The sequence below is a fragment of the Malurus melanocephalus genome, unplaced genomic scaffold (assembly GCF_030028575.1).
Source record: "Malurus melanocephalus ecotype Western Australia unplaced genomic scaffold, MMel_1.1 scaffold_19, whole genome shotgun sequence".
Classification (NCBI taxonomy): domain Eukaryota; kingdom Metazoa; phylum Chordata; class Aves; order Passeriformes; family Maluridae; genus Malurus; species Malurus melanocephalus.
The window spans coordinates 1,357,820-1,384,083 of NW_026623251.1; the positions used below are offsets into that span (position 1 = coordinate 1,357,820).

Here is a 26,264-nt window from a genome sequence, read left to right on the forward strand (position 1 = left end):
GTATCTTAATTTTTTGTTTTCTTGGATTTATGCATAACCTTCCTCCTCTCTGACCACAGTAGCCTGCAGTGGTGCAGGGGATAAGCTCTATAGGACTCTAAAGTAGATCAAAGGTACTTTTACTACTGGAAAAATGAGAATTCCCCTCTTCCTGGCTTGACACTGTTGTCCCCGTTCTGTGTACTTGCTCTGGCACTCATCTGGCCACACAATAAGATAATTCAATTTGCTAATCCAAGGGAGGAAGGGGGGGAAAAAAGCAAAACAAAAAGAAAAGAAATAGTGTTCTGCTGGGTTAGTGGAGTGAATTGACTTCTCATGTACTTCRAAAACTACCAGAGTCACTGCAACAAAGCAGTGCAGCCATGCTGTACCAAATGCAAAAAAGAGGCAGTAACTGGGAATACTCCATGCAGAGGCATTAAGATACGAGAATTACTAGTCAGCCTCTTTAATATCCACCTACTCCCTTAGTTCTCACCTACAATCTAACAGACAGCAGGATACACTCCCCTTTCAGTGATGCAGCACTGAGTATGTTCCCAGATGGTCTCCCCATCTGAAATCTAATTGTGCCAACAATCTACTAAAATATATTGTTGGCTTTTATTTGAGGCCTCTAGGACAAGCTGATTTTGACATACGATAAAAAATTATATATGCTAATTTAAAATATATGGGTTTTTTGAAGGTCAAACACAATTTTAATTAAAAAGACTGTTCTACCTACAAATGCCCCTGCAGGAAAAAAACAGCMTCCCAGCTTTTTGGTTGTACTGTCAGAGAAATTAAACTGCAAGATGGAACCAAGCATTTGTAATTTATTTTAATATTTTATGCAGAACTGTACAACAGAGATACATGAAGTTGTTTAAACAACTCTCTTTCCACCCTTATTTGCATGCATTATGTTACATTCCAAGTCACCTGATCACATACTATTTCTCTCCATGACACCTGCCCCATTCAAATGTCCTAAATACACTGTGATTCAGGGAAACATTAGCATTGTGCACTGAAGGATGCTGCTGTCTGTAACCAGTCCCCCAAAAATGTGTGGACACATGAAGGTCAATACCAGAGACGTGCAGGTTTTCAGCAGGAGCATTATAACCCTAACAGACAACGAAAAGTGCCACAGCCTCAATTAGAGCAGCAAAGATGCGCACCTCAGAAGAGATACACACATCAAACCTCAGCTCCCAGCTCCATTCCTCAGTAACAAACAACTTCCTTTTTTTAAACATTGCAGTCTCTTGGTCACAACAGAATCAATTTTTACTACATATTGTAGCATATTCTTCAAAGAGGGGGAAGTGCATGCTATTGTGTCCTTTTACAATCTCACAAGTGCTAGAAGCAGATAGCAGAACTTGCTTGTACAAAATCTCCTATTTGCATATATTCCATATCTGACTCCCCTGTTCAGAATTTTCTAAAGGAAACATAGAATTTCACAGTTTTTCTTTGCTTTCTAGCTAAAGTAAAAACAATCTGTTGTATCTCAATTCCACTCTGCCTGCAAAGCTAAGAAAAGCAGTTCTAACATGGAAATGGTCCTGTTAGGAGACAATCAAGGAGATACTACGGTATCAATATCCATTAAATATCTTTTCCCTGTAATTGCAAGAAATGGAAATGGTAATGCAAAATCCATTTCTGCAGCTACTCATGCCTTGGGTTTCATTCCAGGCATGTGAAGAATCTTCCAAGTTCTCACCAACAACTAAACATAGACTTTCCCAGTTCATTTTCATAACCTGGATCTCAACTCCATCACAACAGACAAGACACAATATAGAAAGAACCATTTTTTTTCCAAAAGTCAGAGCAGATATGTGAAATAGCCATAGGTCAAAACCACCCTCCAAACAATGCACTGTCATGCCGAAGTTTGGTAACAACTTAAAAGTCAGAAGGCTTCTGCTAACAAGAATTAACGAAAGCATTTTATCTGATGCATTACAAACTTCTAGATTGTTGAGATTTTGACATAATGCTTTGTATCCCCAGCTGCTTTATTCTCTCTATTCAGCCAGCCTTCCTGACCTTCTTCAGACAAAGGAAAAAAAAAAAGCCAACAACAACAAAGCATCTAAATGAAAGTGGCAAAGTGTTTCAAAAAGTAATCATCAAAGAGTGAGGGGAGATTCTTTGCAGTGTTTAACTTTATTTCCCATTAAATAAAATTTAAACTTGAGGAGCTTCCATATCAGCAGAGTTGAGTAAGACAGACTTCTCAGCATCTGGACATAAAGCAATTTCCAAAGGAAATTAATCATAGGAAATCATAGCATATTTAATCATGTCTTAGTTCAGTTTACAAAAACTGTCCCATCCCACATATCATTTTACAGACGCAAGCCCAGGGCCAATAACGCTGTCACAATGCCTTGAATGGCATTCCAAAGCAGAAAAGATGATCATCGCAGTGCTAGAACAGGCTTTATTCTTTCAAASTAGTTAAATATTTTATGAGCACCTTTGCTTCCAGAGGGAAGAAAATAATTTCCTCCAAGTGCAGATCAGTGGCTGCTATCTAATCTCTTGTCACAAGAACGCAATCCTTATGTATCTGCAACTCGTCAGCAYAGCATCTACATCTCATTTTTTTCCATCGAGCCGCGAGCACTGATGGGCTAATTGTCGGCTTATGTTAAAAAAGCGCTCAAAACACCACCGCCAACGCTGGCAGGCAGCGCCCGCCACCCGTGCCCGCGTCCCGCCGCCGCTGCCGGCTCGCACGGCCCCGCTGCCCGGCGGCTGCGGGTGCAGGGGGGCCCGGGAGCGCCCCCGCCCCGCCCCTCCCGCCCGCTTCCTCTGCTGCGACGCCGCTTTCTGCTCGAAAATCGCCATCGGGTTTTTGTTAGCGCAGTAACCCGTTCGTCCCCACGGCAGGCGCACAATGTGGGCCCGGGCTGCTCCTCGCCACCGGGGACAAAAACCCCGATTTCGTGTTTTCCCCGGGCAGCGCCTCGAAAAAGCTGACGCCTTCGGGAGAATATTTTCGGAAGCAGAGGACCTGACTCGTCGGGTGGAAATACGCAATAGGAGAAAAGGCGAAACACGCAGATTTTCTCCATCATCCTTTCACAGAACGCATTATTTTAAGGAGATGGGGGGAAACGCCGCATCCCAGACGAAGGGTGTCACTGATTTTTAAATCCGGAGAAACACGCCGCTTCCAGCCCCGGGGCAGTCAGTGAAAGAGGACAACCGAAAAAAAAAATTAAATCTCTGGAAACGTCTCGGCTGGACTCGCGGAAATCCGCCCGCGGGAGGGGAGGCTGCGCAGCCCCGGGGTTGGGTGGATGGGTGGGTGTGCCGGGGGCGCCCCGCGGGCAGAAAGGGACAGAGACGCGGGCAGCGGGATCCAGCAGCGACAAATGCCAGATGCGGGATGCCGTCCGCATCTCGCCTGAGGCCGTGCCCCGTGGCACCGGCGATGCCCCCGGCCTGAGGAGGGGAAATGAAGGCGGGGGCGCGGAGCAACCTCCGGGCCCGGCGGGGACGGGGGAGGGGGAGCGGGCTGTGCCCAGACCGTGCTGCCTACCCCTCCGCCGGCCGCAGCTCGCCCTGGTCCTGGCGAGTGGAGTCCGCCTGACACAATAGGCACCGGGCGGACGGACGGCGCGACCGCGGCCCTTCTCCCCGCCACGGCTCCCGCCCGACCCCCTGCCCAGGGCGGCGGCGGCAGCATCATCCTCACTCACCCCTCCGAGGAGGCTCGCCGCGCCAGAGAGGGGCCGTCGCTAGCGGGTGCTCAGCGAGCCGGCATCCCGCGGGATGCGGGAGCGAGGGCGGAGCGCTCGGTGTCCCTCTGGCAACGGCCTCGGCGTTATTCCCTGCACATAGTGGCGGGTAACGGCACCGCGGCACCGCGCCGCACTGCGCAGGCGCCGCGGCCGAGCGGCGGCAGGGCCGCGCTGCGCCTGCGCCGGCCGCAGACAATAGCGCTGCCCGGGCTGGGGGCTCTCCCCGCGCGGGCGATGGCGGGAGGTAAACGGCGCTTCCCGCCCCAATCCGCCCCGGCCGTGACGGGACCGGCGCTGAGCCCGCTGCCGGCCCGAGGGCGTAGGCGGACGGGCTGCGCTGTGCGCACGCGCGACTGCGGCCCCGATCCACAACAAAGGGGAGACGGGTTGCTGCGACCACCCTCGCCCCGTTGCCGGGGGAAGGCGGTGGGCGGGGGCTCCGCCCCCCGCCGCGCGGGGCATGCCGGGACTTGTAGTCCCGACGATGCTATTCCCGCCATCGGGAGGCGCGACGGGCTCCCGGGGTCGCCAGAGTCAGCTGTGGCGGCCGGCGGCAACCGCCGGCCATCAGGARCCAGAGGGATCCCCGCAGGTGGCTCTTCCGAGAGCTCAGCGGGAGAAGGCGGAACGGGTGGAACTGCTGTCCCCCAGCCTCACCGTGGGGAGCCCGCTGCGGGGGGAGACAGAGCCGGCCGCTCCCCGGGAGCCGACGGTGTCCTGATGCGGGGTCCCCGCGGGGAGCCCGCCCTGGAGGAGTCCCTGGAGCGGTACCAGAGGCGTCTCCGAGGTGAGCGGCACCGGGGCGGGCTGAGGGCGGGCCGCTCCAGCCGCCGCCCGGGAATACTGGCGGGCTGTGCCGTGCCCGGCTGCCCCCGCCCCGGAGCGCCCCGGCCGGGCTGGGACGGGCGCTTCTCCCGGCGCCGCTGGCGGCAGCGGGGAATTGCTCCTGCTTCTCCCCAAGTCCGATCGCCGGCGCCCTTCGCGCTGTGACACGCTTGTCGCACCGTAACTCGGCTTGGGCAGGACCGCTGCTGCCTCGGGTGGGGTTTTGGTTCGTAGGAGGGTTTTGGCCATCCCTGAAGCATGGGATTCTAGTCGTGGTAAAGATAAGGATACAGATGGATTCTAATGAGAGTGGTTATTTCCCGTGTCATCTACTGTTCTCATGCCTGCCGCCTTGTCCAGGAAGCGTGGTATATAGCCTGACAGAGAGAACCTGAACCTGTCAGCCCTGACACCTGGGCTTTAGCAGCCTTCGGAATGTCACTCACTGGGCAAAGTGAATGTCCTGATCCTGAAGAAAGCCGGTCGATAGTTTGTGTGTATGTCAGGCTGTTGGTGAAAAAAGTTGTGTTCTCAGCACAGCACCCCCACATGGCCTGCTATGATGTTTCCTGTGTCATAGGAAACAGCATTGCAAAAAAAGACGAAAAGAAGGAAGGATAAAGCAACGGAAATATTTTCAAATAGCTACTTCATACGTGATTCTCAGCAAGTATTTTATATTTCCTTCTCAAAAGAGCATCAGTTCTTTACATTGACGATAGATTTCATTTGCTGCAGAAGATAGAACTTTGAGGAATAATTTCTCTTTACTTTTCCTATAGATGAACTGAGCATRGTAATGCTAGTTGACACGTGCAGTTAACAGTTGTTGCAGAACAGTYAGGATGACAAATATCAGGACTGTTTAACTGTGTTTAAGACTATTGTTAGAGCTCACCATGTCTAATGGACACATTGGATGCATGTATTCTGTTAATATAACTTATTTTCATTTTATCTTTTTCTAATTGGATCCCCTTACACTGGTTCCATTATGTATGTTAAATAATTACAGAACCTGAATTTCTGGTTAGTGTTTCCCCTTTATATTCTGGGAAACAAGCATTTTCTTTTTATACAATGCGAAGGTAAGTTTTTTTTCATACATCCATCCAGGGGTGCTTCTCAGTAGAAATCGATAGGATGATGCACAGATRTAGCCCCAAAGCAGGGCAATATAAACTAAGTCCCATTAAATTTCTCGAAGAACTTCTTTATTTCTCAGTGATGTACTATTTTTAACTCCTTTGTGCTGTACAGCATTGCTCATCATTTCTGCCAGTGTTAGGGCTTCACCATAGGACAAATGGATCATCATTACTCTCAAAGTTGTCAAATCTAATGCTTGACCTATTTTTCTCATATAGTTATACAGCTTGAGATTTTTCTCCCCATTGAGATAATTCCTGTCATCTGGATTCGACAATTTTAAGTGACATGCATTGGGCATTATTTGATGTGTTTGAAATAAAGCATTCTTAACCTGCCTGTGATGCTTTGACATTTTCTGGACACAGGCTGACCTCATGGCAACAGGTTTTCACCACCCATGCTGGTCACCAAAAGAATCATTTTACAGCCTTACTCAGTTTGAGTTTGGAAGGGTCTGTAAATTCAGTGCAGTGTCCTCTGTWGCAAAGGGGAATCCCACAGAAGGCAGGGAGCCTGAGTGTTCAGTAAACAAAGTCTGGTGGCCAGAAGGCAGAAAGCTGGACCAGAAAAACCTGATGAAGACCTAACTGGTCTTAGAGCCCAGTAGAGAGGCTTTGATAAAATAAGTAAGGTTCTATAATGCAGGTATTCCTGACTTTGCATAATGAAAGTCTGTAATCCTGTGTGTAGTACTGAGTTAAGAGGATGGTATTTGGACAGCTGGGGTAGTAGGTTACTGTGTAAACTTTCACATAATTGAGACCATTTCTATTGAACTGTAAAAACTTTAGGAGTTAATATTTTTAATAAAAAGTTATTCTCACGGGAGTAGAGGTATTTTGTAAGGGAGAATAAGTRGTGTGCTGCTGTAATAACTGAAAATTGACAGGCATAATGTGAATGTTCAATGGGCCTTCTACTGCATCCTTGCAAAGAGCAGAGCATGATACCTTCCGGTGACTTTTCCCTTTTCTCCTAACAGGATTAAATTGAGAAGACTAGAGTCGTCTTCTTTGTTTTTAGCATTTTTTTTCTGGTTTTATTGAAAAGAGAACTATTAGCTTGTTTTTTATGTTGAGTTTTCTGCCTCTTGAGTAAAGAGCACCGGCTCACTGTTGCACCTGAAACAGTATAAGCGCAGCMGCAAAGGAGGGGCAAACCTGTCTGTATCAGGTTCTGAGCCTGATACAGACATCCTGTCTTCTTCAAGTCTGCCCTAGGAATTTGTGGAAATTAGATTCTGTATTCCACTGCATTGCTGAGTGCAGTGTCCTACATAATTTCAGAGAATGSAGATGCAAACTGTAAGAGAAACAGATGAAAATACAAGACTTCTACAAATAAAGTTTCATTTTATGGCTGCTTTATGTGATTCCAAAAATAAAATAGGAGAGATGGGAAGTCAAAGCCATCTTGGGAAAAATGAGTATGTGGCCCAGTTTCACTACAAGTTAACTGTGACACTGAAGCAGCTAAGAATTACATTCTAAATTATAATCTATAGTTGTAAATATTTTTGCATAGGCCTTTTATTTTTATTTGGCAATTTTTTCTAGGTATTCTTCTGATCATATAATGTTCTTTTAAGGGTGGAGAATCTGTCAAAAGGAACYGGGTAGTGCTTGGTGGCTTTCACATGTGAGGGTTTCTAGACCTTATGCAAGTGCTTTATGATCTGTTGAAAAGGGCTGGTTTAGGAACTTGTGACAATGCCTGCTGCAGCTCTAGAGAACCTTGTGCTTTTAAAGATGATAATATGGTAAAGGTTGTGCTGAAAACTACCTGTTTCTCATATAATGCAAAACAACAATAAGGACCAAGAATCTAAATCAAAAGCATTCATTTCAGGTTTTTGAACTGTGGATCATTTCACACATCTTGGGAACTTTTGGGGGCTGACTAATCAACAACTCGTTGTTTCTCATTGTGGCATGTAAAATCCTAGTAGCATAGGTACAGTTGGGATACTTCTTTTCACAAAACTGCTAATATAGTGTGTTACTCACACAGTGGCATACTTGTATTTGGGAGCCAATAAAGAAGAATAGCTGCATGTCAGAATTGGGTGTAAAATAAGATCCAAGATGTGCTAAACACAAAAAGACCTTTTAACTAAATTCTCAGTTTCAGTATTTTTCAGKAGTTACTTGACTGAAATGCTATCCCAAAAGTGGTCTATGATATAATATTTTATATTTTAAGCTGTCAATAGAARCAAATGATCTAATTTTGGACAGGCAAGTTTTCTTTAAATGTGCACAATCTTTCTGTTTTCACTACWCATCTAATTGTCTGTTTTGTCAGTTACTGTTTGTCAGTTACTGTTTCAAAAATTCTACACTGGTTTTGGTTTTTTAAGATCTAAAGAATCAATGTAATTCCTTCTTCTCAAACTTTCTAAGGCTGTTTGCTGATTGGGAACCATGCGTTTGCAGAAGGTGATGCTGTTTGTAGAATTTATAGCCAGTAACTTCATGTTTCTGTCAAAATTATTAGAATTGGACTGTTGGCTTTATGACAACATTTTCATACTGTTTGTTTTCTTCTATTTGTGTTGCCTAATGTTTCCACCAGCTGGAGTTATTTTYATGTCTTTCAGGCAATTCTGTTGTTTTGTATGATTGGTTCTTTTGCTCCCAGAATATTTTCTATGTTTCTGAGTTCATGAATGAGGTAACTTTGTTGCTTTCATTTAAAGGAGTACTCTTTAAAAAGAKTTCTGTGCAGTGCCTGAAGAAAACATCTCATGGATAGGCAATGCTAACCCAGTTCAGTGCCTTCTGGGGTTTTTTTTTTCTGTCTTGACTTCAGTGGCAAATTGTTCTTACACTGATTTTTTTTTTCTTTTTACTTTTTGTTTTGTTTTGTTTCCCCCCAAGCTGACTGCTACTTTGGAAATACAGCTACCTCTTTCATGTTATATTTTACTTCTGAGTCTCTGACTCTAGTTTCTTTTTTTTTTTTTTTTTCCTAGTCGAATGAACTTTTAATATGTCTCCAGTGTAAAAACTAAATTGTTTAGCATCCATTAGTGTTATGGACATTCCCATAATAAAAAAAAAGATGTCTACCAGTTGTATTTCTACAAAGATATTTCTGTGGGAAAAGGATAACTATATTATTTTTCAGGGAGTAGTACTTAACGTTTGTAGTTATAATGAGTACAGAAAATAACCCTGGTTATCAATGCTTTTTTCAGAGCATGGAAATGTAGGTATTGGTCATGTAGGATGACCAAGCACATGTCATGTGCTTTTTGATCATTAATTAGTGTTTTAGTCATGTTTCTATTGGTTTTGTTTAAAGTATTATGCTTAACTGGACTCAATCTAACCTAGATTTGTATTCAAGTTTTGATGAATTGAGGGACAGGAATATCATTGTACTTGGAATAATATGGTCTTGATCCTGGATTGGGATCACTGGTTGCTTCTGCTATGAAATAATAAGCAGTAATGTRTTTCTGTCTTTTTGATGTTTGGTCAGCTGTGTGTTGGTGAAGTGTTAAAAAAGTTGTCTGCCTGTCCCTTGGGGCAAGTGCTGCCTGGGATTTATACATGATAGTTGGTGACTTGGCAGCATTTTTGTGGAGCAGTTGCCCTTTTTTATGCATTGAGTTTCATCCCTCAGATTTGGATGCTAGCTTGTCATCATCTCAGATACTTTAAACACTGAAAAAAAAGAGCTTAATAGTATGTTTTATTTTTTCAAGTTTCAATCCTCATGAGTCCAATTTCAATTGCATCCTCAGCTGTTCCTGTGGGAAATAGCACATCAATGATGCTTCATCATAGAACAGAAATACATGTTTGGATTTTATTTGTAGAGTCTTGTTCAGACATAGAAAAGAAAGATGATGATTGATTTTGATATGCAAATCATAGTGCTGCATGTGCACAGTTTTTGCAGTATGGGACCCTGTAATATAAAATGTACTATTATAGGAATAGTTTAATTAAAATGTTAGGTTGAATGTGGGGGCACTTAAAAATTAATTGCTTCTGAATTAATTTAAAAATTAATCATGTTGTCTTTAAGCAAAGGTTCTTTGGTGTCCAGTAGTTTGCATCCACAGTGGGTTTTTTTTCAGTATCTTTCATATCTAAAAATAATATTTTTATATTGGCAGAAACAACGAACTTAATCTTTCCACTCATTGATGCATTGTCTTTTATCCTATTGCCCAAAATTATGTTCCTTACTTTGGAAAAAAAATTGCTGTGATGTATTTATTCCCTTTCAAGCATCCAGTTCAACTCTTACTGAAGTAAGTGTTGGCTCTTTGGTGTCTGGTGAATATAAAGCCACACCACTGGGACCTCCTAATTCCCACATTGCCAGTGGTGAGTGTTTTGCTTATGGCAGCAACATCTGCAATTTGGAAATAGGCAAGCTTTTAATAAATTAGGGAAAATATTTGATGAAGCTTTCAAGAATGTCATGACATTATTCCAGAGGCAGGAAGATGTAGTCAGAAATAGTAGGCATAAGTGTGCCATTAATAGTGGTTTTAATGTGTTTCACTATGACTGCCCTGTATGTTTATGGGAAAAGAGAACAGACTGTAAGAAGATCTGTGTTATCTTTATGGATAAAGTAGTAGCTTGGAGTTCAGAAGCTGTAATTCTACAAAGAGAGAGAAGTTCTGGGAAAACTGGTATATATGGGCTTGGTTGGTTATGGTATTTGCTTTGTTGTTTGTCCCTTGGCAATGGAGCAAATCCTGATACTGCAGGGTTCTTTGACAGACCTCTACAGGGAATGGGGAAATGAAGGAATGGTACTGCTATCAGATGACACACCACATAATAAGTGAGACTGAGCATTTCTTGGCAACAAATGGTTGCAACATAGTTTGCTAAATATCTAAGCCATTACATCAGTGAGATACTTCTGCCATTTCTCAATTAGCTCTTCCGCCCTCATAGCATCCTGGAATGCTCAAGAAAGGATGAAGAGCCTAAGTATGCCAAAAGTGAAATATTTGACCTAAACCCCTCTTTTTTTTAGTCATTGCATTGTGAATGCATTTGGGTTTGTTTTACTGAATTATGACGGTTTAAAATGTGCTTTTTATGTCTTCTTTTACATTAAATTTATTGAAGGGTGGAGAAATCAGAAATGGTGATGTGASCCATAAGATGACTGGGCTTTAAAAATAAGTGAGAGAAGATTAATAGGTCAGAAATGGGTCAGGTTATTATTAAAAATTACCATTGCTAAAAAGAGAGTGACAGTTGACATACTGAACAGAGAACTGTGTTCTTAAATGTAATGTTTTTGAGGGAGGTTATTTATATTTTATAGGTTGTTGGTAATTTACAACCAAATAGAAAAGACTGGGAAAATGGTGAAAACCATTACAGTGGGAAAAAAATCAATTGCCCACTTCAGTCAAGGTGATGTCAACTTGAAAAAATAAAGTGAAGGCAGAAATACTTCTAGTAAACTAAAATTTCAGAAAAACTTCTAGAAAAAATAAAGTGAAGGCAGAAATATCTAGCTGTTGTTTTCTGACTTGAACTGCTATTTACCTTTCTACTTGGAAGAAAAGAAATATTAACATTTTTATAGCAACATATACTCTGAGTCATATCTTCTGAATTCTATCTAGCAAATGCTTAACTGTGATTATTATTTGAAGGTTTTTTGGCCAGTAACAAAACATACTTACACTTATTTATGCATTGTAACAATGTACCTAAATATTTCATATGTGATAGTCTCTGGGGAGTGCAGCCCTCCAAAGAATTCAGGGCTAAATGAAGAAAATGGCTRTKATTTCCTGTTTCTGAAAGTCAARTGAGGTTTTGAGAGTGTGGAGTTTYGTTTCAAATTAAAAARTATTAACTATTAATGAAACTTCTCTGATTCGGAGGAGCTGTGACTGGTAGTCACAAATGACTGTTGAGAATTACTGGCATTAGGAGAAACACAGACAAGTGTCCTTATATTCTCATGAAGTGGCTGTGAATGGTGTTGGACACTCAGCCTGTGTGAGTGATGCTCTGTGACTGACTGTGCCATTTTCTTGGTTCACTTGGTCTTACAGCAGAACCTGGAGATTCTGCTTTGCTCAACATTGCATGTAGCCACACTACTTAGGTTACCCCTCTGCCTCTTCTCAGTAATATATACATTGCTTAATGGGGAGAAGATTAAATACCCATCTCCCAACATAGGCAGTTGAAATAAAGAAGTAATAAGTGAGTTGTCTGAGGTCTTGTGGTGCAAGTAAATGCACCATTATCTAAAATATAGCCCATATTTTGTGATTTCCAATTCAGTTGTCTTTTAGCTGCAAACCTCTCAAATTTCTTCCTGGTATATTGGAAATGTTCAGATTTATCAGAGTGAGATGACATTTATGATTGGCATTTATGATTTTTGTGAAGTTGGCTGAATCAAAAAAATTAGAAATGAATATAAGAAAAAGAATATATTGAACATTAGACAAGACCTTTACTRTATCATCAATAAGTCAGTTCTTGAAAACATTTATATTTATCTGGATAGAGATTTTCTGYTACATCTGTTGGGTTTTTTTTCTAGAGTAGTGTGTGTTGTTAGCTACTTTTCACATTTATTCAGAAGTCATTGGTCTTTATTAAATAATAGTCTTATGTTGGCTTGGTTGGCTGAGTTCTTTCTTCATTTCTCAGATATTTGTTTCATTGTGTGATACATTGCTTTATAATRTGTGGTGGCATCACTAAAATGCAAGAATATTGTTCTTTGTTCCCAATCCTGCATATTGTACAAAATGTAGCATGAGCTTTAGATTCATTGAAAAGTATAGAAGGTGCATATGCTAAGAAATTTTAGGGTCAAATATATTCTTACTTGTGCTGCTGCAGAGTCCTAATGTATCGAGGGGCTAAGATGCTCTTCTCTGAAAAATTAGTAAATATTTTGCAAATATAGTAGTTGCTTTGGCTCTTTGGATTAGGTAATTGCTCCCAGTGTCTGAGTTTAGGTCAAGTAGTCAAGTTAGACACATGCTGAACGCTTGTAGTTGGGTTTTTTTTCCCCAATTTAAAATATCAGCCAGTAAATTCTTCTATATTGTTTATTGTGGGTAATGATGTGGTTGGGTTTGTTTTTTTTTGTTTGTTTGTTTGTTTTTTTTTTTATTTAGAACGTGCCAGTGAAAGCATCTCTCAACTGAAATCTGCCTTGACAAAAAAGGATGGCATTGGRTTTGACCCATCCTCTGCGGATGAGGGCAGTGACAATGTGGACAGGGACAAGGATGGCTGTGGGAATGCAGCCAGTCAGGAAGTGCAGCACAGTCATGCAGGTAAGATTACTCTGAAAGCAAATGGTTTGCATTCATTGTTAGAAATTACACTAATTTCAGTGAAAAAAGTAATTCTTTATTGATTATAATGGTTTTTATCTTCTCCCAGCTAATCATCTTAAAATTTTGTTGCAACACCAAGAAAGAATGGAAAGTGAAGTCTCTCCGTCAAGAAGGAAGAAGTCATTCTGTGTATGTTTCTTCTGATTTCATTTGTGTTGTTTGAATGAATGGCATGAGTGTTGATTTTATGGTATACAGGGAGGAAAAGAAACATTGAATCATTTTTTCAGTCTCAAATACAGGAGTTTCCTAAGGCTATGGCCAGGATTTGGTATGCTTATGGCCACAGTGGAAGAAAAATTACGCTTTAATACAAGGTTTAGAGTTTTCTCCTCTTTTTGTTGACCAGACAGTGTGGTCATTCATCTTTTTTGTTTTGGAAACAGTTGGGATAGACAGCAAGGAAAATTTCTGAAAAAGCAGCCTCTATTTTCCTTTGACTGTGCCTTGAGGATTCTCAATGTCCTTCTTATRCTGTAGCTATGCTTTTTCTTGAAAGAATGAGAGGTGTTTACATAAAACCAGATTTTGTAGTTCTCTGCCAAAATACAGTGATGCCTGTCAAAGTTTGTTTACACCCTTACTTGGGCTTCTCAGATGCTGCTTTATTGAAGCAGATCTGCACCAAAGTACATGCAATGCACTGTTCAATCATAGAGCAGCTGCTAGTTGCTACCATCTCTATAGGAAAAWAATTCAAAGGGACTGCTGCAGTTTTATCTTTTGATTGCCTTTGCTGACTACTTTTGGTTTTTCCTAGGCAAGACAAGCAGCTCTTTCCTGTCAAAGTTAACAGCAGAATAATCTAAAGCCTGTATTCCTGCTGTGTTGCTTTCAGCCTGTGTAATGAGTGTAGCTCTACTGTCCTGACATTAAGGAATTCTATTTAAAGTTAACTCTTCTGAGTGTTCTAAGGTTCACKATTTTAGTATGGTTGTCCTGCCAGATATTTTGCCTCAAAGTGGCATGGGAAAGAGTTAGTGTTTTGTAGCTCAAGGGATCGATGCATCATTGGTTGACCTTGGCATGAATCAGTATCAGTTTGTATTTAGTCTTGGAGGGGAGAGAAAGRATCTTTTATTCTATCTTTGGTGAAGTTTTCTACTTATATTGGGAAGTTTTGGTAGAGTGGAAAATTTAGAAAATTGAATAATTTTATCTAAGAAAGTTGGGATAGTGCTTTCARGGAGTGGATCAAAGAATGGAGGAATAAACAGAGAAAAAATGTGAATTTACTGTATTGGTGCAACATTGTCCCATTTCTTCCTCTTGAAGTTTCCARTGAGAGATATTCTGTGAAGTAGTGGCCTTATTCTTTTTTGCAGCTGTCCTCCATCTGCTTGAGGATATGAAAGTATTCTGACGACAGACCACATGCATAGCTCAAAAAAATGTTGAACTGCAAAAGTGCACACACACCAGAAAAAGTCCAAACACTCATAAAATATGAGCTTGTCTGCTGATTCACTGGACACTTCTGAAATGCTTCTTATATAAGAAGGATCTAATTTTCCAAAGGTCAAGGAAAGCAAACTTAGGTTATGAGTGACCTTAACCTTTTGCTTTGAGTGGTGCTGAATAATATATGACTGCAGGATCTATAGCTAAATAAAATATTTCACAAAAAGTATACTATTTGGTAACCTTTACTACACTTCATACATATAAATAATATTGAACAAAATTCCCTTTTCTTGCCCATTGGTTAAAGTTGCAATAGACTTCAAATGAGTACATCTTGTCTTTGATTACACCCAGATGGTTGGGCAGAAGTTTTCCTTTTGTTCTACTCTTCATCACCTGAGGTCAAGGCCCAGCAAGATTGCTTCATACAACAACTGCAGTTCTGCCAGCTGTGTTTTGGCCAACCTAGCTGCATCCAGCCTCTGTTCCTGACACTGTTGTTACAGCTGGAGATGTGATGGATTCCTCTTGTTCCTTGCCAGTTTATGGGGTGGCAGAGTTTCTTTAATTCGGTTGTAAGCTTGAAATTTGAGTCATTCTGGAAAAGTACAAGGTGGACTGAAGCATTTGTGATGTTGGCAAAACTGTTACCGTGTAGAGTGGCTGGCTTCTGCAGCTGCTAAACATTTATATTTTAGAAATCCTTTTCAGTATTAAATATGTGAATGTGAACAGCATTTCCTAGACTCAGGCATAATTSTTTGGTAATTCATACTGATCAGATGTGTCTTTCCATTCTGGTTTTAATATTTGGGCTAATTGAAATACATGCGTACCTTGACCTCTGTTCTTTCACACTGTTACACTTTATATTGTGAGAACATTCATTTAAAGATCCCAAATTAATTTATTACATTGTTAAAACGTTAAAAATGTTGCAGAGGTCTTCTGGTCTTTTTGTGTTGAGAAAATATACTACTTGTTATTTTGTTTTTAATGATACATTCCTTAGGACTATTGTTTACATTGCAGTGATGTTTCTCAAGTTAAACATTAGAACTGTTTCTCAGTGAAAAATAATTTTAATAGAAATTGAGTTTTCCCACATTTTCTAACACTTCTGTAGTACAAACKCTTCAGGGATGCAGCTGGAGGTCTCAGCTGCAAGGTGTTCATTACACTTTCAGAGAAGAGGAAGCGGTGAATAGGAGCCAGAGAAACAGATAATTTACAAATATTATCAAGACTATATTATATATACTTTAACAAGTGTGGTTTCTTTTTCTAAAAATTTGTGAAGTAGTTAGGATTAAGAATTTAAATCAAGCTGAATTCTGAGTCAATAGAACATATTGTGTATGGCTTATGTGAACCGAACCAGGTAGAATATGTTGTAAATTCGTAATTCCTTCTCTAAAGGGATWTTTTTTCAGATGGTTCTGGATATTCTCCATTTTTCTGTGAAATCCTGGTATCAGATGTTTTGAGTCTTCCCTTTTAGAACAGCTGATACTTATAATTGGTGTRATTTGACTATAAGGTTTTTGTTGCTAAAAACTTTAACCTTATCCTCATTGAAGKATTTTACCTTTATAAAGATTGGACAGGGAATTTTAATGCACTCTTGGCAGAACCTGTGGATAACTAGTAGAGGTAATAGCTAGCCATTAGTAGCTTGGTTTAGGGTTATTTTTGGGTTTGTTTGGTTTGGTTTGTGGTTTTTGTCTGAATGGTGACTGTTTGAAAAGTAATATTTAAAAACAAGGATATAGGTTTCTGAATCTTTGATCTCTTTTAGACTTCAGTTATATTTGATAAGTATATTATGGAACATTTTTGCAGGTTTCTGACACAAGATCACAGGAGTTAGAATTGTATGAGTTCCAAAAATAGAGAGGGATCAACATAAAGGCACTTGTTTTCCTCCAGAACCATGAGCTACTGCTAGAAATGTACTGTTGTTCCTCTGAGAAGATCACATTAAGGACTCTGTGTATATTTTGAATACTTACCAGAAAACTGTAGGTTGTATTCTGTGTGCAGGCAACATCTTCCTGCAATAAATGGAGAACCAGAACATAACACATGCTATTCTTTACTTCCTTCAGAAATCCCCAGAAGCTGTGCCTGGAGACTTACCAGCCGTTTCCGATCTTCTTCCTATAATCAACAATCAGTCACAGTACATTAACCATTTGGAAGCAGAAGTGAAGTTTTGCAAGGTATCAGACAACATATTTGACCTACAAAAACCCTGGTCCCYCTACTGTGAAGAACTGCATTAAAAGCAGCTTACACTTGAGGTTGATTGCTGCAATGACCAAAACTGAGCCAAATGCAGTTCAGTTGATCCCTTATCTGTGTCTTGGTGTCTGGTGTTTGAGGATCTTTTAAAGACATTTGTGCATCCTATCAGAAATAAAAATAAGCATTTTTAAAGAAGTTTTAGGGGGCTTTAAGCTGCAAAAATACAAACTCTGCCTTTTGAGTGTCTGAATCTCTCAAAAGGGTTAAAATGTTTGAGAATGTTAGTCTAAACTTTTGGTCTCAAGATGTRTTTCAATATTGATAGCTGTCTTAAGGAGCCTTTTAAATGCAATTCCTTTATTCTATAGGAGGAGTTGTTWGGGGTGAAAGATCGAGAACAGGCAGTTTTACTTGAAAATCAGGAACTCCATCAGAAACTGAAATTCCTAACTGCAGAATACACGTGGAGAGAACAAACCCTTCTAGATGCCTCAGTAAGTTGTTGGTTTTTTTTTTTTTCCTCTTAAATCGGTGCTTAAGGACCTGGTCAGTTTATTTTTATGAAAGGGTATACTAATGGTTTTGTGCAAACGGAATTTTAGTCAAAATTTAATGAGAATTTGTAAACATGGATTTCCTTGAGTAACATCATTATCATAAGTTGCTAACCTAATTAACTTGTTTATTGTTTCTTATGTTCTACTGAAAAKTATAAACTTCAATACTTACATAAATACATTTGTTTAAAAAAACAGCCTAYAAAATCATAACTGAAGCATTAATACTTTTATTTTAGGCAAATACTCAGAACTCCTGGCCTGTAGGTGGTAGAGACTGTAGCACACACCAGCCTGTCACCTCATCACCAGCACATAACAAAGATCAGGCTTTTGTTACAGCASCTTCTGAAGACAGAGCAAAATGGCCTGTAGAAATGGTTGGTATWATTAACATTCTTCACAGAGTCCTACCTTTGCAAAACTATTCAGTGCTTTGTTGTTGTTGCAGTTCTGATGATCAACTTTGTAACAGACACAGAAGTTTTAGTTGACTGAACTTTAATCTGAGCTCAAATTTTATTGTCTTAAACCTCATCTTCTCATTATACCCTGATTAATATTATTGTGCAGTTAGACACAGATGGCAGGCTGTATCTGCAGATGATAACTTTCCAGAGTTAATTCTTGTTTAAAGATGACTTCACTGTACTGTGGAGATTCTTAGCAGTAACACAGCACCCAAGCAGGTGGGAACTAGCTGGAGTAATTTATGTAGCCCTCCACACAAGCTCTTTCATAATGAGTTTTTCAGCTTCTGGAGCAGTAGAGGGCTCAGTAAGGTACAGAAGTAGCTTTGTGCAATCTGCTTTCCCTAAGCTGAAGTACACACTTTGTGCTTTAGAAATACAGAGGCGTCCTAGTAATTTAGACATGATATTGTCTCTTCCTGTATTTTTAATTTAGAAGATGCTAATTTTCCTCTTGCTCAGAAGTGGTGGGGTAGTGCTGCTATCTTTGGGGAAAAAACTTGGCTAATTGAAAAGTTTTGATGCATTTCATCCATGTGCATTTGTGTAATGAGGAATTKATATGGTGCTTTAATTCTTAATTATATGGTGATTTTTTCCCCATAAAAACTATAGTTTAGTTATTTTTGTGTTATTATTTTGGAGCTGAAGATCTCAGAGGTCTGGATGCCTACAGTTGTGTGAAAGCTAGATTTTACAGTCACTGCTCTTTTCTTCATTTGCCACATTTAAAGCTAGAGGATCATGTTGATTGTAACTTCTTTTTAAGTGTCATAGTGAGCTAAATTTGCAGTGCTTTATTTGGYTTGTTATCACCATTGTATTTCACATGGGTGTGGTTGGTTCATTTACCTAGCTCTTCACYAGGTAATGAGACTAACTCACTATATTATGAATAAATAGCCTATGTACTCGGAGTTCTTCATAATCTCTTTTTTAATATCTACTGACTTGTGGGAGAGCAAAAGCAAACTTGAGACATGATCATCAATTTCTGTGAATCATTATAGAGAACCAAGGACTGCAGTTGGAGCTGCAACAATTTACCATATGAGGATCTGTCAAAAAAAACTTTATTTAGAAATAAAGAAATAGGAGGGTTGTTCACTTTTTAGACTTTCAAAAGTGTGAAATATTTAGGTTTCTCTGCTACTAGTATTTCAACAGGTTTGTGTTCTCAGGAAAAGAATGTGGGTAAAGTCTAGATTTATTTGTATAGACTTATGAAGAAAGCAAGACCTATCTTTTCTCCAATCTTTTCTAAAGGAGAATCTAAAACTTCTTTATCAAGAAAAGGTCAACATCCTCGATGCTGAAATACATTCTCTAAGGTAAAGTGAATTGTTTCTTTTTTCCTTTAAAAACATCCTGAATAAACTATCACTACATAACAGCATAAGCAACTCTTAATCTGAATTTAACTAAGAGAATGCCTGAATGTCTGAACGTTGTGTCTTCTGATAGTGTCCCTGAAAACTCCTTTTTGATAAAGTTGTCTGAAATATAAATGTAGCAAAATTGAATGTATGCTACTTTATAGCAACAGTAGCAATGTAAAACGTCTTATCCTTTTGCCACTCTTTCCCCCCAAAAAGGTCATGTCTGTTAAGAAAATAGAGAAGTTACAATTTTAACTTGTGTGACGACTTCCATAATTAGCTGCCTTCTACTAATATTTTATATTGCAAATTTTAGAGATCTTAAGCATCAAGCTACTTTAAGCCACATAACGATTTTGGAGCAGGAAAACATAATTTTGAAGCATGCAGGCATGTTTCCATGTGACCTGCATATCTTTAAACACAAAAGTACCTGAAAGTAAGTCCTCATGCACCTCAAAATATTCAAGGTTTGAATAGGTAGCAAACTATGGAAAAGCAGAGGAACATGCAACCTTAGGATTAACCTTAGGATTTGGTTTTCAGGACTGAACTTAGCCCTGTACCCATGCATTAATGATACTGCTGCTGAATTTGTTTAATTATGTTTTTCCCTAAATAAATCATGGTTACATATATTTGAAACTGCTAGACTTTTCTGTGTGTAAAAAGAGTTATTGGTAGGGAGACAAGTTTAAAATAATACTGTCTGCAGTGGTGAAACCTGAAATGTGCAAAGCCAGTTGTGTTAGTGAATGTAAAGGAGGATCTTAAATTTCAGCAGTACAATCCAATTTTCACTTTTTTTCCCCCCTTGGTCTGAAGTGTTATATTTGCTCAGAAATAATTATTGGAGGGTAAGGTTGTCTGAAAAGTTCCTGAAGTACATTATTCAGTCTGTCAATTTCTTCTAAGAGGCATGATCTTGCAAACTGTAAGTTCTGCAAAGCTAAATTTTATTAAAGTGAGAAATTATGTTGCTTTCTCTGGGACTATCTTTCCTTTTAACATCAAGCATGAATGTACACAGGACTTGCTGATTTCTCTCCAGGTTTTCTRACAAGAGCTTTGTTGCACCATGGCTGTCTTAAGGATATGTGCAGAGCAATTCTGTTCAGGTTGTAGTGGATTATATGTAATAGACCAACTACTAAAAYTGGAGGAAGTGCACAGAAGATTTTCCAGATGGAAATAAGAATGCATGCAGTGTATATATCATGTGCACCGTAAATCCGATGCAACCAGAATGTGTCAGACTTCCTATGTGTGTGCTGCCCAGATGGCCTGCATAACAAACCCAAAGCTTTGGATTCATTGCACAATTTGTCAAATTGATCTATATGTGCACAGCGTGCGTTTGTCTGGAACTTTCTGATGTTAACATTCCTATTGCTTGTGATCTCCCCAGCCTGACACATGCTTGGAAATTCTGGAGAAAATTCTTCAGAGCACCTGGTAAAAATGTTGAGACAAGTAAAAAATGTAGCTTGTTTTTCTGCACATGTTTGACCTCAAGTTGTATATATTGCTGGATCCAAGTGAATGTGCTGAATACATCTGGATTTTCGTCTAGAGAATACAGAATAAATGTTAAGTTAGTGGTAGTATTAATAAAAACAGAAGACTTTCAGAGTATTGTAATACTTATGCAGCTGATAATGGTTTTTGCTAATTTTACTCTGTTCAGACAGTATGCAAGCTTACAAATTTTTACTTAATAAGTCTCTGTTTAACTTCAATGTTTTCTGATACTACAGGGGRAAGAAACAAATTGCCATAGTATTGTTTTGTCTACTAATAATTTTGACTGGGCAATTCAAGTGTTATTTCTCTGTTAAAGTCTTCCTTAGCCTATTGAAATCTTTAAAATAATGTTCATTACAGGAATTCTTACAGTTCTTTTCAGGTTACATTTGTAATTGTATATCGTATATTAATATAATTTGTAGAAATGTATAATTTCACAAATAATTTTTTTATTTCTTTTTTCAAGAAAAGACCTTTCAGAATCTCAAAAGACCTGCCAAGAATTGGAAGGAAGGCTGAAACACCAGGAGTCTCTTTTTTCAGCCAGAAATTCTGGCCGTGTTGGTGGTCTGTGCCTGAACTGTGCCCAGCAYGAGGCCATTCTTGCACAGACTCATTGTAACGTTCATGTGCAGACCATCGAGAGGCTGACAAGGTAGATTTTACACTCTTTATGATGGAAGTATGGCTGCCTGCATGAAACCATTAAAGTCTCAGTGTTTTGGATTCCATTCATAGAGAGATGTGCACTTATGGAACTACACACTCCCAAGCTGGAGTCATAATGCGGAAATCGGTGAATGTGGGTGCCAAACACTTGGAAATTCACAATTTTTTGTGAATTTGCTGCTTAATTCAAGTGGGAAAGAATGTTAGTTGTTACCATGCAATTATGATACCTTGGGCTGACCAGATAATGAGACTCTTTACAGTCTGTTTCCTGCACTTTTTGTACAAAAAAAGCCTTCACTCTATGAGCACAAATATTGTGCAAGTCCATGTGCTTTAATAGATTATTTTTTGCAAAAGTTTATTGCAAAAGTTGGCAGTTTTACTGATTCCACTTTATTTTCCTTACATATGGGGAATTTTTCAGATATATCAACAGTAGGTCAGGTGCTTGAGGTAGGACTCATTTTCTGCCCCAAACACCTCTAGTAGTTTCTCCCTGACTACAGTTAGACAAGGAAAAGAAGTTCCACTGGGTAAAAATTAATGAAATTATATGCTCCAATTTTTTTTTACTAACTTCTACATAAATAATTTTTAAAACCCCAGCTATACAGGCTGAATGTAAGTCATTCAGGAACCCCAACAGCATTACATTTTTTTTCTAAAGGAATTCTGCCAGTCAATAATCTTCAAAAAAACTCTCCCTTTCTACTTGCTAGTAGTAATAATAGCATACTGCAACTTTCTCAAAGTTTGTTAAACAGCCATCTATTTATTGTCTGATAGCTGAAGCTTCTTAGGATTTCTGACATATTAGAATGAGCCTGCCTGAGATGGAATAGTGGGTCAATTAGAACAGGGAGACTGAAGGGACATAGAACATATAGTCTGTCAAGTGGCCATAATCCCTCTGCAGTAGATGGTTATTGGCAGGATTTATGGTTTTTTTTTTTCCTGTTATCAAGTCCAAGAATTTTCTGGGAAAGCTCTGTTGCTGGAAAGTCATGTTTCAAAATCTGCTTTTGTAACAAAAGTAATTATTTGTCACAGATGTTGGAAAATATGAGCACACTGTAAATCAGTGCATTCTTGTCCTCTTATAGTGCAGCTTGAAATAAAAGATTTGAACTAACCTCTTTACCTATCTTAAACTACTATGTCATTTGGGGGTTTAAAAAAATCTTAAAGTTACCTCTATTTGTGATGCAGTCTATTAAAAACAAGGGTATTTCAGTAGGGATTTTCAAAGGAACTTTGTCAAATTTAAAAATGAAACAATTTTAAAATACGACTGCTAGGCCTCTTGCAAATACAAAAAAATAAGCCACCATTTCACAACATGAAGAGTACAACAGTTTACAGGCAGAATCTCTAGCTGCACCTAACTAAATTTAAAAACTTTTAACATATCAAAATAATGAAAAGTTGAAGTATTACACTTCTACCAASTCTGCTTCACCTTTTCATACAGAACTTATTGTCTTAGTTAATGAAAATTCAGAAGAGTTGTAGAATCCAGGTATCTTATTGTTTGGTTTAGTGCCAGCTTGTAGCAAATGGTATAGGTTGTCACTTGACAAACTTGGTGATTATTTATTGAATCTAACCCTTCCTTTTTATTACTTTTTCCYTCTTTTACATCTAATGACTATGTAATTCTGTACTGCTTTTTATTTTGTTGTTATGTCAACAGAATGTGCTTGGCTTCAGTACATCAATAACTTGAGATCTGCTCTCATTACTGGCCGTTTCTCTAATGGTCCATCCTTCTGAAATGAAGGACTGGGCATCAAGCAAATGATATTTTCAATATCTGCCAAGCTTGCAGTATGCTGTCTTTCATTCATAAGTTTTAGTCTTGCTTTTCTTACCACCCTTACATCTTTTATCTGTTAATATTTTATATTTGGTATAGCTGTTGTTTGGGTTTTTTTCTCCTACAAAAAGATGTAGAAGTATCTGGGTTATTTTTTTTTATATGCAGAGAAAGAGATGACTTGATGGATGCACTTGTTTCAGTGAGACAAAACATGAAAGAGATGCAGAAAAGGGAAGCTAATGCTTGCAAGCAAGTTGAAGATGCTGTGCAAATGGCAGAAGAGGCCAATTTTGAAAAAACAAGGGTAAATCATCAAGAAATTACAGCTTTTTCATGTTCAGATTAATGCAAATATTAATTAGTTTTCATGCTAATTAGAGAATACATGTYGTATGTTGGTATGATATAGATCTAAAACAACTGCACCGTGTAACTGTTTCTGAGCWGTAACATGAACCCAGTATTTGAGTTCTTAAATTCTCATCAATACTGTAAGGGGTGTTCAGTTTTTTAATTGTGATGTTGTTTCACAGCTAGGTGAGATAAATTGAGTTGTACAATTTTCAAAGGCATTCATGACATGTAAGAGGATAATTTTCACATCACATTTCTGACCTACTCTGGAAAGAATCGTTAAAATGCTTACAAACAATTCTTTTTTGCCTCAGATGTGAACAGTGCAAGAACTGATTAACTATCAGAGCTCTTTGAAGATGAGAAGTCTTGTCTAATGCTATCTRCAGAAAGTTTTTGGTGTTATGTAAATAATAACGATAAAACTAGTTTTGATCTCATGCTTATGTTAGCCCTAGTTCTATGCACAACCCATATTGACCTAAATTATTTCCTTGATGGTTAGTGACATCTACTGTACTGTTAGTGAATTACAGTGCAACTGAGAGACGGTTGTTTTGGTTTGGTTTTTGTAATTAAATGTAAACAAGATTGATACAATTGTTCTATTGATAAAATTGTTATTCTTAACCCAGTAAGGRAAGAATGTGTGCTTGTATGGTTGTGTGAAGTGCTCCGTGTTTTTCTGCAAGGTTGAATAGTAGTCCGGTTTCTTTTCATGCTCCAAAACTGTTTTAATATGAAGAAACAGGAAGCATTTTTTTACTTATACTGCATTAATTTAGCCTTTTTACATGTACTGGTATATCTCTTGGTAAGTACAAACCATCCTTTTGTCTCCCWGTCYTATTCTACTMTTAAGTGCCTGTTTYTTGTGATAACTAGCGTGGAATCCARTMGAACAGCYCACATAAGAAAAGTGAGAAGTTAACWCATTAAGTTTCCAAATGCTATAACTGYAATTTCATYAGCCTGTTGACCCAAAGTTGAACCTCAGGTGCTCATCATTTAAAACCACCACTTCTTCATGTCTTTTGGTTGCCTCTGTAGTSTGTGGCCTCTTGATTGTTGCATAGAGCACAGATGAGGTCTATTTTGGCTAARTTTACATAATTGAAGCAAAATCAGGAATATATTTTCAACACAAATGTCATAAAAGAATAATTATTTGAACTGCTCATTATGTAGCCAGAACAGTGGAGCTAACAAAGTACAGATTTCTTTTTGAAGTGCAACTAGTTCRGCTACTTTGTTCCAGAGTTGTATTGATTTAGATGTCTATCAAGCTACAGCAGTTTTATGCAGGCAGGTCTTTGCTGATGTTGATTCTTTCCTACAGAAAAGGATTCAATGCAATAAGAGRGCGATTCTCTCACCATGGTAGACTTGTGACAGAATTGCCATAAAACTGACACAGACTCTTAGAGCACTCTCTAAAAAAACATGGTTTAAGTTGCTCCCCTCATGAGCAGTCCAATGCCAAGAAAATTTAACGCAAGGGWTGGGCTTTGAGTAAAAGAAAAAAAAGTAGTAAAAAAAATTAATTTGAAAATAAAGGGTAGTAAGTTACTCCCAAAAGAAGTTACTCTAGCTTCCTCGAAACAGGATATGCTGGATATCAGTGAAATGTTGAAATGAAAACTAGTTTACTTGTGGGCTAGCAAAGCACCCTTTAGGAGCTTGAGTACTTAGATTTACTTGTAATGGAGTAGTGTATTTCTGATTTAAATTGACATAACACTCAAATTCTACACTTTGGCAGAGATACATCAGCATAAATGGATAAATATCTTCTTTTTCCCATAGCTTTTTTAGAAGATAGTGTTTTCAGAGTGTTCTTGAACTCAGRTTTCTTCTTTTTTAGTAGAAAATACATCTTTAATCTCTGTTTTAGYACCTGCAATTAAGCAGTACATTTATGAGGTTTTCAGTAGAATTCATTTTTGACGAACCTGAAACTTAGACAATTTTTAAAACTTTTCTTTTGTGTCTTTGCTGACTGCTTTCAGGTTTGTTAGCATTCTGCACTCAGTAATTCATTTCAGGAGGAGAATAAATGAAARCTCATACATTTTAATTTTTCCTTCAGTTCTTCAGTTAGACATTAACCACTGTATTAACAAGGAGTCAAGTTCTGGAGGCTGAATCTAGTAATGTACATTCAGGAATTTTAAATAATCATAGTTTTAGAAGAACAGCTACTTATTTGGAAAATACACTTGAAAAAAAGCTTCCGTCTTTTCCATGATTCCTAAAATTAAAATTCTCAATTACAGTAGGATATGTATATACATACAAACATACACATCTGTTTTCACTTTCTTAGTCCTATTCTGGATGTTAAAACAGCCGGGTATGTATAAACATCATAATAACTGCATAAAAAAATATGACAGTTCTAATAGCAAATTGGTTTCTTCAAAGGTATTAGATAAATCTTAAATCCCATGTTTGTTTAAAAATTTTAGATTTCTTTCACTTTAGAAAATTGGATTTTTTCAGGCTCTAGTCCACTGTGAGCAACTGATAAGTGAGATGGAACGGCAGAAGAATTGTCTTGAAAAAGAGGTGGCTGCCCAGCTAAATAAGAGGGCTGATGAAAAAGAAGCACTGCGACAAGAAATGAAGAAGGAAAGGGCTGACTTGGAAGCAAAGGTATGACTTAGGGATTTTTTTCTGTTTGTGTATTCAATTGAGTGTTGTATCATTCATGCTACAAGGGTGAGTATCACTCTTTAAA

The 26,264-nt window shown here is 38.8% G+C and overlaps 2 protein-coding genes across 7 annotated transcripts in view; one reads left to right on the forward strand and one right to left on the reverse strand.

The window, feature by feature from the left end:
• Positions 1-3,902, reverse strand: part of CEP170 (centrosomal protein 170) — a 93,473-nt gene extending 89,571 nt beyond the window's left edge. For all 6 annotated transcript variants that reach the window (XM_057389742.1, XM_057389741.1, XM_057389743.1 and 3 more), the window contains exon 1: positions 3,714-3,902. The gene's annotated coding sequence lies outside the window, so the exon portion shown is untranslated. The remainder of the gene's footprint in view (positions 1-3,713) is intronic.
• A 53-nt stretch (positions 3,903-3,955) lies between these two features.
• SDCCAG8 (SHH signaling and ciliogenesis regulator SDCCAG8) overlaps positions 3,956-26,264 on the forward strand; it is a 107,285-nt gene continuing 84,976 nt past the window's right edge. Inside the window, exons 1-10 of the mRNA XM_057389744.1 lie at positions 3,956-4,542; positions 12,871-13,032; positions 13,142-13,224; positions 16,608-16,721; positions 17,115-17,240; positions 17,543-17,683; positions 19,040-19,104; positions 21,146-21,334; positions 23,336-23,474; positions 26,027-26,179. Of these exons, the coding sequence (XP_057245727.1) occupies positions 3,990-4,542; positions 12,871-13,032; positions 13,142-13,224; positions 16,608-16,721; positions 17,115-17,240; positions 17,543-17,683; positions 19,040-19,104; positions 21,146-21,334; positions 23,336-23,474; positions 26,027-26,179 (1,725 nt within the window). The 5' untranslated portion in view covers positions 3,956-3,989. The remainder of the gene's footprint in view (positions 4,543-12,870; positions 13,033-13,141; positions 13,225-16,607; positions 16,722-17,114; positions 17,241-17,542; positions 17,684-19,039; positions 19,105-21,145; positions 21,335-23,335; positions 23,475-26,026; positions 26,180-26,264) is intronic.